Source organism: Oncorhynchus clarkii, chromosome 9 (assembly GCF_045791955.1).
Source record: "Oncorhynchus clarkii lewisi isolate Uvic-CL-2024 chromosome 9, UVic_Ocla_1.0, whole genome shotgun sequence".
NCBI classification, from domain to species: domain Eukaryota; kingdom Metazoa; phylum Chordata; class Actinopteri; order Salmoniformes; family Salmonidae; genus Oncorhynchus; species Oncorhynchus clarkii.
In genome coordinates this window covers 41,329,799-41,341,166 of record NC_092155.1, presented here as the reverse complement: position 1 = coordinate 41,341,166, position 11,368 = coordinate 41,329,799, and the positions used below count along the sequence as shown (strand labels likewise).

At 44.9% G+C, this 11,368-nt stretch overlaps 1 protein-coding gene across 1 annotated transcript in view; it reads right to left on the bottom strand.

Annotated features, from left to right (window-relative positions):
• LOC139416306 (adenylate cyclase type 6-like) overlaps positions 1-10,805 on the bottom strand; it is a 40,562-nt gene extending 29,757 nt beyond the window's left edge. The window contains exons 1-2 of the mRNA XM_071164800.1: positions 10,644-10,805; positions 9,508-10,432 (exon numbers count right to left, since the gene is read on the bottom strand). Of these exons, the coding sequence (XP_071020901.1) occupies positions 9,508-10,431 (924 nt within the window). The 5' untranslated portion in view covers position 10,432; positions 10,644-10,805. The remainder of the gene's footprint in view (positions 1-9,507; positions 10,433-10,643) is intronic.
• Positions 10,806-11,368: the final 563 nt, after the last annotated feature.

The window sequence follows — 11,368 nt, the reverse complement described above, 5'->3', positions numbered from 1 at the left end:
GTCCACGTTTTGCAACACTCACAACCGAGTTCCAAAATGACTCTTTAAGCAACGTCAGCACAAGAACCTTTCGTCTGGAGATCCATGAAATGGGTTCCATGGCCAAGCAGCCTCACAGATCCACAGATGACGCAATCTCCATTAGAGGTTGGCCGATTAATTAGGGTTAGGGTTAGTTTTCAAGTTTTTATAACAATCGGTAATCAGCATTTTTGGACGCCGATTATGGCCGATTACATAGCAATCCACGAGGAGACTGCGTAACAGGCTGAGCAAGCCCCCATCCACATCGATGGGGCTGTATTGGAGTGAGTCAAGAGCTTTAAAATCCTCTGTGTCCACATCACCATTGTCCAAACACACCAACACGGTCATGAAGAGGGAACAACAATGCTCCTTCCCCCTCAAGAGGCTGAAAAGATTCGGCATGGGCCCTCAGACCCTCCAAAGGTTATACAGCTGCACCATTGACAGCATCTTGACTGGCTGCATCACCGCTTGGTACGGCAACTGCAAGGCATCCAGCTGCAAGGCGCTCCCGGGGGTGGTGAGTACGACCCAGTACATCACTGGGGCCAAGCTCTCTACCATCCAGGACCTCTATACCAGGCGGTGTCAGAGTAATGCCCCAAAATGTGTCAAAGACTCCAGCCACCCAAGCCATAGACGGTTCTTCGTACTACCGCATGGCAAGCGGTACCAGTGCACCAAGTCTGGAACCAATAGGACCTTGAACAGCTTCAACCCCCTCAGGAGGCTGAAAAGATTTGGCATGGGCCCTCAGATCCACCAAAAGTTATACAGCTGCACCATTGAGAGCATTTTGACTGGCTGCATCACCACTTGGTACGGCAACTGCAAGGCATTCAACTGCAAGGCGCTACAGAGGGTGGTGAGTACAACCCAGTTACATCACTGGGTCCGAGCTCCCTACCATCCAAGACCTCTATACCAGGCGGTGTCAGAGGAAGGCCCCTAAAATTGTCAAAGACTCCAGCCACCAAAGCCATAGACTGTTCTCTCTGCTATCGCAAGGCAAGCGGTACCGGTGCACCAAGTCTGGAACCAACAGGACGCTGAACAGCTTCAACCCCCAACCCATAAGACTTCTAAACAAGACTGCTAAATAGCTCATCAAATAGCTACCTGAACTACCTTGCTTCAACCTTTTTTTGCACTGACTCTCTTGCACTAACTATGCACACACACTGTATTCTGTACTCTTTGGCCTGGATGCCAAGTGCTACGTTTGGAGGAAACCAAGCACTTGGCCAATACCATCACTATGGTGAAGCATGGCGGTGGCAGCATCATGCCATGGGGATGTTTTTCAGCGGCAGGGACTGGGAGACTAGTCAGGATCAAGGGAAAGATGAATGGAGCAAAGTACAGAGAGATCCTTGATGAAAACCTGCACCAGAACGCACTGGACCTCAGACTAGGGCAAAGGTTCACCTTCTAACAGGACAACAACCCTAAACATAATTTTTGGATGAAAAACGTTCCCGTTTTAAACAAGATATTTTGTCATGAAAAGATGCTCGACTATGCATATAATTGACAGTTTTGGAAAGAAGACACTCTGACGTTTCCAAAACTGCAAAGATATTGTCTGTGAGTGCCACAGAACTGATGTTAGAGGCAAAACCCAGATAAAAAATCCCACCAGGAAGTACCCCATTTTTTGAAACCGCCTCATGCCAATGACTCCTTATATGGCTGTGAATGAGCTACGAATGAGCTTACGTTTTCCACGTATTCCCCAAGGTGTCTACAGCATTGTGTCGTCTTTTTACGCATTTCCATTGAAGAATAGCCGTAAGAGAGCATATTTAGTAAGTGGTCACATGGTGTCTCCCGCAGAAAATCTTGCGTAAAATACTGAGGTAGCCATTTTTCCAATCGCTTCTTATGAGAAACCAATTGCCTCGACGGATATATTATCGAATATATATGTTAAAGACATGAAGGTCAGTCAATCCGAAAAATGATTCAAGTGCAGTCGCAAAAACCATCAAGTGCTATGATAATAATTTTGCACGCCCAATTTTTCAGTTTTTGATTTGTTAAAAAAGTTTGAAATATCCAATAAATGTTGTTCCACTTCATGATTGTGTCCCACTTGTTGTTGATTCTTCACAAAAAAATACAGTTTTATATCTTTATGTTTGAAGCCTGAAATGTGGCAAAAGGTCGCAAAGTTCAAGGGGGCCGACTACTTTCGCAAGGCACTGTAAATGTAAATTTCAGTTTTACATTTTTAATACATTTGCAAAAATTTCTAAAAAACAGTTTTTGCTTTGTCATTATGAGGTATTGTGTGTAGATTGATAAGGGAAAACATAACAAAATGTGGAAAAGGTGAAGGGGTCTGAATACTTTCTGAATGCACTGTAGCTACCTCAATTACCTCGTACCCCTGCACATCGACTCGGTAGTGGTACATAAGCGTTGTTATTTTTACTCGTTATTGTTACCCGTTATTCACTGTGTATTCATTCCTTGTGTCATTTTTTCGATTCTTCTTCTTCTTATTTTTTTTATCTTTAACTCTGCATAGTTGCATTTCACCGTTAGTCTACGCCTGTTGTTTACGAAGCAGGTGACAAATAAAATGGGATTTGATTTGCAGCATCCAAAAGGGCCTACTAGATGTCTTGTGATAAATTTACACAACGTCTTTGAAAGATACCAAAATTCTGGTAGTTTATTGGTAAACTTCTAAAGTTTCCAGTAATATAACCTCCCTTTGTAACCGTAGTCTAGCATTTGGGGGTATGGTTTGGCCTGGAGATGCCCTGAATTGGCCTTTACCTCCCCAGACAGCAGTAAAGCTATTCCAGGATTTTCATAAAGCCTGAATAGCAATTATTACAGTGTTTAAAAACGTATACAAGTTGGATTGGGATTTTCACACACACGTGCACGCACACACAGCAGCTACCCACTAAGGTCTTTACATTGAACCCTCCATTATTGTAAATGGAAACAATATGTGCAGTCCCTTCAACCTACACAGAAATGCACACATGTACCCACGCACATGGCACAGGCACACACACACACACACACACACACACACACACACACACACATACACACAAATTTAAAAAATGTATCACTTTGGTACAAGTATGTGGTAAAATTTCACAACTCTTATGTCACGAGTCCGACCGAGGGTGTTTCCCTTTCCCGGGCAGGTGGCGCTCGGCGGTCGTCGTCACCGGCCTATTAGCTGCCACTGATTGTTTTTCCTTCCCCTCCTTGTATGTTGAGTGGTAGCACCTGTGGATGTTTAATTAGTTTGTCTTTATTAGACAGCCGGCCCGCCTGGTTGTTGTGCGGGATTATTTCTATGTAACCTTCGGCTCTGTGGTATAGGCACGTGTTAGTGTCCGGTCGGGATTGTTTCCCATTGTACATTTTGATTCCCTGTGTTTTGGGAACGTAACTTTTTTGTGAGCACCCTGTGGTGCGTTGGTGCGATTAAAAGACGCGCAGCATTGAACTCTCTGTCTCCTGCATTTGACTCCACACCCACGACACCTGGAGCATTACATCTTAGTACAAAACTCAAAACAGATCATTGAAAAGGCTGTATTTTCAAAACTCTAAGCACATTTTCAATTGACTAAGTACAACACACAAAATCACACAGTGACCTTTTCACCAAACCTAATCAGTGTTTCATCTAGAAATTCCTTTCATATAAAGTAATTGCCTTTCAAGGTGCAATGCTCACAATACTTTTCATATGATTCTCTTCTCATTTGTTTAAATACATTTGACCATCACTTAATCCAGCAGTGCTTAATGGTTAACCACTTAACTGTTTGGTAAACCTATAGACTTTCAACTGGTTTGTCTACTATTTATGGATTTTGAGAACTACAGAAATAGAATGTGTGTTTGTAAAGTATAAACATCTATGATACATGATAACCCTACATAATGACTACTCGTTATTGCTAATTGATTTGGTCATCATTTAAAAGCAGGTATGTGAACACTTGCAATTTCTTTCAACATGGAACAGGATAGACAGCAAGGGAGAGGAGGAAATCAAAGAGCTTGTGTACAAGGGGCCCGTCAAAGAGGTGGGAATGGGCCCTGAAACAAAGAGGTCAAAGAGGTGGGCATGGGCCGTGTCAAAAAAGTCAAAGAGGTGGGAATGGGCCCTGAAACAAAGAGGTCAAAGAGGTGGGTATGGGCCCTGTCAAAGAGGTCAAAGAGGTGGGCATGGGCCCTGTCAAAGAGGTCAAAGAGGTGGGTATGGGCCCTGTCAAAGAGGTCAAAGAGGTGGGTATGGGCCCTGTCAAAGAGGTCAAAGAGGTGGGTATGGGCCCTGTCAAAGAGGTCAAAGAGGTGGGTATGGGCCCTGTCAAAGAGGTCAAAGAGGTGGGCATGGGCCCTGTCAAAGAGGTCAAAGAGGTGGGCATGGGCCCTGTCAAAGAGGTGAGTATGGGCCCTTTCAAAGAGGTGGGCATCAGAGAGAGGGAGGCAAACGGCGTGGAACTGTTGTGTCTAATGAAGTCCGGGCCATCTTGGTTGACCATGGGGTAAACAGAGGCTTGCCAGATTAGTCACCCCCCCCCCCCCCCACACACACCTGAAAAGATCATCTGTCAATTCGAACGTGAGACCATTTCACCAAGAAAAACATCTGCAGGATATGCACTACGCTTTACCATTATATTTACAGTAGATAACATACTGTAACGTATGTAAATTCCCAAAACATGCTACATTATTCTTCCAGTATGATCTATTGACAGTACACTAAGTTCTAACCTCAGAATTGACAGAACACATGGTTGTGTCCGTGGCCGTGAGCTGACCGACCAGCAGGAGTGGGCAGCGGTGAAAATGGTAAGGGCCAGGAATGACATATGGCTTCCGAAATAGAGCAGGCCAATGAGGAGAATGATGACACCTTTGGCGAATGTGACATCCCTCAGCCTACCAACAATCACCTGCCTTTTGAAGAGGCAGCAGGTATCTATGAAACACATTTACCTGGTGCCTTTCGAGAGAAACAACAACCGGGTGAAACAATTGCGGGCCGAGAATGTTCAGGTACACCACTATATACTGTATTACACTTACTGTTTGATGCACATGCTACTTGACAACTCCATATTAGAACTATATTGTAAAAAATAATGCCACAGATGTCTTAAAATTGAGGCAGCGTGCAATTGTCCACCAGAGCAGTTGCCAGATAATTGGATGTTCATTTCTCTACCTTAAGCTGCCTCATTTTAGAGAATACTAACCAAAATATATTTATAGAGGGTGATGGTGCTTGATGCTGCTGTGAACCATCACAAGTATATCTTTGTCGATGGAGTGGGCTTCAACCTGGCCAAAACGCCGCACCGTGGGCGGAACCACATCGGCCAACGGGCGAACGTCCAAGTGCCTGGACAGCGTGGGGGAAACATCTCCATGTGCGCAGCTATCTCTGAAGATGGTGTGTGGTAGGACGTAGGCCATTACTTGGATCCTGCAACGCTGCACACCTCATTGTGTTTCTCAATGAAATTGAGCAGGCCTGTCAAGGTGAAGGGGTTTCCTATGTCATTGTGTGGGACAACGTCAGGTTCCATCATGGAGAGGTGGTTCACGCATGGTTTCGGACTCATCTCCAATCTGTAACCCAATCTATACCTGCCCCCATACGCTCCTTTCCACAACCCTATTGAGGAATTTTTTTCAGCGCGGAGTTGGAAGGTGTACAATCGCCATCCCCATGAGCGTGTCACCCTCCTTCTGGCCATGGAAGAGGCATGCGACGACATCAATGCAGACCAATGTCAAGCTTGGATTCACCATTCCAAAAGGTTTATCCCGCAGTGCATGAACAGCGAGGACATTCACTGTGGTGTGGTCTTGATGCAAATGAATGTGTGCTAAATGTTGTTTTATTTTCATTCATTTCATTTGTTTCATGTCATTTCTTACATGTGATTACATACAGTACACAAATGACGCAATTCTATCTGAAAAATAACATGTGTTTTTTTTGTATTAATGATTGTAGAGAATGTCTCCCTTTGAGCACACTTTGGATTACACATTGGATAGATATTATTGGGTAATGTAAGTGTGTTGCCTAATGTGTAAACGGTGTAATTTACAGTATTTTAGCATATTACTTTCAGCACTTCTAAGGGCGATTTAAAACACGTGTCTTGCATTGTTGGCTATTGGATTAACTGGTAGTTAGAACGACTAAATTGAAATGGTATCCTTATGTTGTGTTTTGGTGATTAAACCCATGTTCTCATTACATTTCACAATAAACGTATGTTGAAGAAATGGTGGTGTGGTGAGAAATGTTTGCAATCCAAATGAACGCACAATGACAGGTTTTGAACGAAGGACTGGCTGCGTGACAAGTGTGAACAGTTTGGAGTTTTGTACTAAGAGTTGTGAAAATGTACCACATACTTGTGAAAACACTGCCAAAGCGATTCCATTTTTTTGTTGTAAAAAGGCTCCACTGCCAGTGAGTGAAGAAGAGATCTTGTTTCCACATAGACCATGGCAGAGCAAAGGCCCAAACACATCCTGGGTCTAGATTTCTAATCCAGCCCATGTTCTCAGCAGGGGGGGGGGGGGCGGCGGCTTGGATCAGTGACAGGCGGAGTGAGGCCAGCCACGCAAGTGGCAGGCAGGCAACATACCCTACATCCTAATTATACCACAATGTCATTCCACTGTGTGTGTGTGTGTGTGTGTGTGTGCGTAACGATTTCACAAATTCATTATCTGTAGCTAACGACGCCAACAGAAACCCAGCAAGGTTAATGAGTTATCGGCGAAAGGGGAAATACTTCCACACAAGCGTATACAAGTGATGGATGGCACTTTATTACTGTACAGCCATGTACACACACATATGATTACATTCAGTAGGAACCCTCGTTCACTTTAGCTCAGCAAACAAAACACTATGTGCTTTGTGTCACATGCGTGACGTGGGGGTCATTGAGAACACCATTACATTACGCACATGCCCAGTAGCCCAGTTCTCACCATATAACACAATAAAGATGTCACACAGATGTTGGTTGGCTACCACAGTCTTGAGCAGTGACCTTTCCTTACAGTGGCTTGAGTAATACAATCAAACATATGCCTCATCAATAATAGACATTAGTCTAGTCAGAGGTGACAGATTAGTATATTTCAGTATCAATGTATGACAGGTTGTAAACTATCTCCTCCTCTTTCGTAGTAACCCAAGATGTTCCCTTTTCCTCTTCCTCAATAACATCCTTTGGTAAACAATTACGCTTTCTACAAAATATAATGTGTATGGAGTCTATAGTGTCTATATATCAGAGCTGGGAATTGCCAGGGAACTCATAGTACGATATTATCACCATACTTAGTTAAGGAAACAATGTATTCCGATTCTCATAATTCTATACGTATTGCAATTCGATACTGTGATGTTATTGCGTTTTTGTTGTTTCCAAACATATCGCTCATCATGTTTGCTGTGGAGGGATAAGAGCCAGCCAATTAGAAGGGGAGTTTTGACGAGTCGTGGAAATCAATGTGCTGAAAACAAATTGGCTCCCTGTTTAAAAAGATGATGGAGAACAAGCTCTGAAGGGAAAATAATAGAGTATTAAAGCATGTACAGCTGACTAGTGCAAAAAATTATATTGCGATATTGTCCCCAAAAACAATACGATATATCATCAAAAATAATACGATATATCATCAAAAATAATACGATATATCATCAATAATAATACGATATATCATCAAAAATAATACGATATATCATCAAAAATAATACGATATATCATCAAAAATAATACGATATATCATCAATAATAATATCCTGATATGTAACTGTGTCGATTTTTCCACCATCACTAGTTTATATAAAGCCTATAATTATAATTATAATAATAATAATAACGTGAAGTCATTTCGTGAACAATTGCCTTCTGAAAATGTGAACCTGGACAGAGGTGGAGCACTCTCCCAGTGGGAAGAAATCCTGTTATTTTAAATCAAGGGGGGAAACAACATTGTAACGACTAATGTTCCACCATGAACTAGGCCAAACATTCTTTTGTGTCCCCTTATTGTTTTTGTGGAATAGTCTCCCCCTTATTCCTTTCCCATACCTTCTCCCAATGGTCATAAACAGTTACACAACAGTTACAGTAATACAGAATGCACCCAGCCTCAGCCTCCATACAGCACCCCCACCATTGTTAAAATGCACAAAGTGTCCCTTGTGTGGGAGCACAGAGACCTGAGTGATACGGCTTAATAGTATTATGGGCTATGGTATTCTCTCTCTGGCACACACACACGCAGACACATACACACAAACTCACACACATCCGGCCGGCCGAGGTGGTTCATTCAGCCCATTGACCTTCAGCTAGCCCCTGGGTCCTTGGCATGACGCACAAACAACATACAGTAGGCCACACACACATACACACACACACACACACACACACACAAAGATACACAGACTGCCTACAAAACATTCAGAAATCTACTGGCAACACAGCGACAAACACACTGTTCCACCCACTGAGCAAAACACAGTGAAACACATTCATACAAGCTGCCAAAAAACTATGTATTGTCAGTAGGGAGGGGCAGGGTTATTAGAATATTCCAACTTTAGTATTGGATCTTCTTTTGGAGAGTATTCATTTTTGAGATCATTATATCAAATCTTGTGTTTTATGGGGAAAAAAGTATGTGGGGGCCCATACAAAAAGTTGCACAGGTAGCCTACACACGTTTCACTCATGTAGCTTGTTGTTATTGTTGGTCAATCAATGCGGTGCTACAGTCAGCGGCTCCATGTGTAGCAAGAGAAGTGAGTTGTCGGCAAGGACGCCTCAAAATAGCCTCAGTTAGCCTCAATTAGCCTTGCAACTTTAGCTCGCTTGCTAACTTAGCTGGCTACTGTAGCTAGCTAGCTTCTTCACAACAAGTTGACGCAGTCAAGACAGTCACTACCAGATGGTGTGATAGATCAACTTTGGCAGCAACAAGTTAGGCTTAAAATTCATGAGTCGGTTTGGCTACTTTCTATCTCTCTCTTTCCCTCCGTTCCACACACATAGACACATAGTCACACACACCGGCCCCTGCTCCAATCTCACCCCTCACCCACCCGTCCAAGCAGGCTCTCACTTGAGTCGAGCGAGCAAGTCTACATTGATTTTTTAAACATATATACTCGTTAAACACATGTATTTCGACTATCCAGATATCCGAAAAAAATATTGTGTTATTTTTCAAATAGTGATATCATTTCCAATGCCCATCTCTACTTGTCAGACTAGAACCACATGGTTGCCTGCACTGATACAATAATAATATTGTAGCCTGTGCTGTAGGCCCAAGAGTAAGGCCCAGATACCACAAAGTCTCAGCGTGCGCAGACACTCACTGCAGCCTTAGGAAAATCTAAATAAATGAATATGACACACTGTAGGCCAAGGAGCCTACCTGTTTCCAGAGGAACACGTCTTCCTGGTTGAACTGCCAGGTGGTGACCAGGTGAATGGTGGAGAGCACCCCTCCGCTCAGCACGGCTGCTCTCATCCTGACAGGCAGCAGCGTGTAGATGATGTAGATGAAGAACACAGACCACCAGATGCCCTCAGATGCGCTGCGAGGCGCCACCATCAGCACGCCGAACACCTGCATCAGCAACAGCACACCGATGACCAGGTAGCTCACCATCCACATGTAGTCCTGGTGGAAGCCGTTCCGGTTACACACAACCATGAGGGCCATGAACAGGGCCATGGCCACGGAGAGGGCCGAGGAGTAGGCCACGTCCGGGGTCGCGTGGACACAGTGGAAGGTCAGCATCACGCCGCACACGATCACTAGCACCCCCATCAGCATGGTGAGGGAGCTCTGGTTGAGCCTGAAGAAGTATCGTTGGTACAGAAGCTCCAGCTTATGAGACTGGAACTTCTTGGACTGGAACACCCGCACCACCCGCAGCCAGCAGTCTGCCGCCGTCACCACCCCTCCCCCATTGAGGCCCTCGTCACCCACCTCCCCGCCACCCCCCCCATTCCTCCCCTTCAGGTCCCCGTCCTCAAAGCCCAGGTCAACAGATTTGAGCCCCACCCCTTCACCGGTGACGCCGCCTTTGCCGTAGTGGTCTTCTTGCCAGATGCAGCGCACACCGAAGTTGCCCCCCCCGCCCGCCGCCCCGGCCCCCCCTCCGCAGTGGTGGGGGTTGAGGGGGGCTCCAGAGGGGGGCTCCATGGCGTCCGGGTCCCTCAGGCAGCTCATGTAACGCGGGTTGCAGAGGGATGAGCCTCCCTTCCGCTTGGACTTCTTGCCATTGCGCTCCCCCCACGCGGTCTTGCGGTCGTCGACTCTGGCCACTAGGAAGCCGCTGAACCAGGACATTCTGTGTAGGAGGGATAGGGGAGAAGCACAGCGTAGGGCAGGTGGGGCTGTTAGAGTTTGAAAAATCATTCATAAATCCACCAACTTTAACTAGACATGCAACAGTCTTTCTGAAAATTAGACTAACCTATCCTAGGTTATCCTAACCTAATATCCTATAAAAATCAGTTCACCTGTTATTCTACGGACACCAGTATGACTGTGGACTTTACCTGTGTAGGTTCTGGTATATATCCCAGCCCTATCCTCTCCAGCAGGTCCACTCATTTATTCCAGTGGGCAGAGGTTTGAAGAAGTGAGGGGTTTCAGACGCTGTTCTGCAGGGGTGTGGGTGGGTGGGTGTGACCGGGGCAGGTCCAGGGGTGTGTCAGACCAGAGCTTCGGACCTAGCAGGTGGTGTGAAAGGTTTAGGGGATACTCTATGATCTCCAGTGCTTCTGAGTCTGGGAGGAGAGACACAAAACACATACAAATAGAGGTGGAATTAGAAGGGCATTAGAAGTAAGAGTTATGTTAGTAAGAACGCCAGAAATCCAATTAACGCTACAATTATGCCATGGGTCAGTGCCAGCAACCAAAAACAAGTCATATGTGGAAGTTATATAATCATCATTTGGAGATGCAGAGCGACTCTCAATACGTGTCTTCAACGAAATGTCAGACAACAACATCACAATCATCCCAACTGAAACATTTGTCAAGGTTCAGCCTATAATTTCATCATAGACCAGTCTGGTGGCTTGACTATTTAGATGTAAAGGAGGAAGGAGATAACAGGTGGTGGGAGCCTGGCATCGCCGGTAGGAAACACAGAAGACTGACTCATTCTCTCACTGATGAAGACAAGACCACAGGAAACTAATCAGATTGGGCAACCATCATGGACATCCTGTATCACTACCCTCCTCCGTCTGCTTACCAATACAGATTAGGGCAG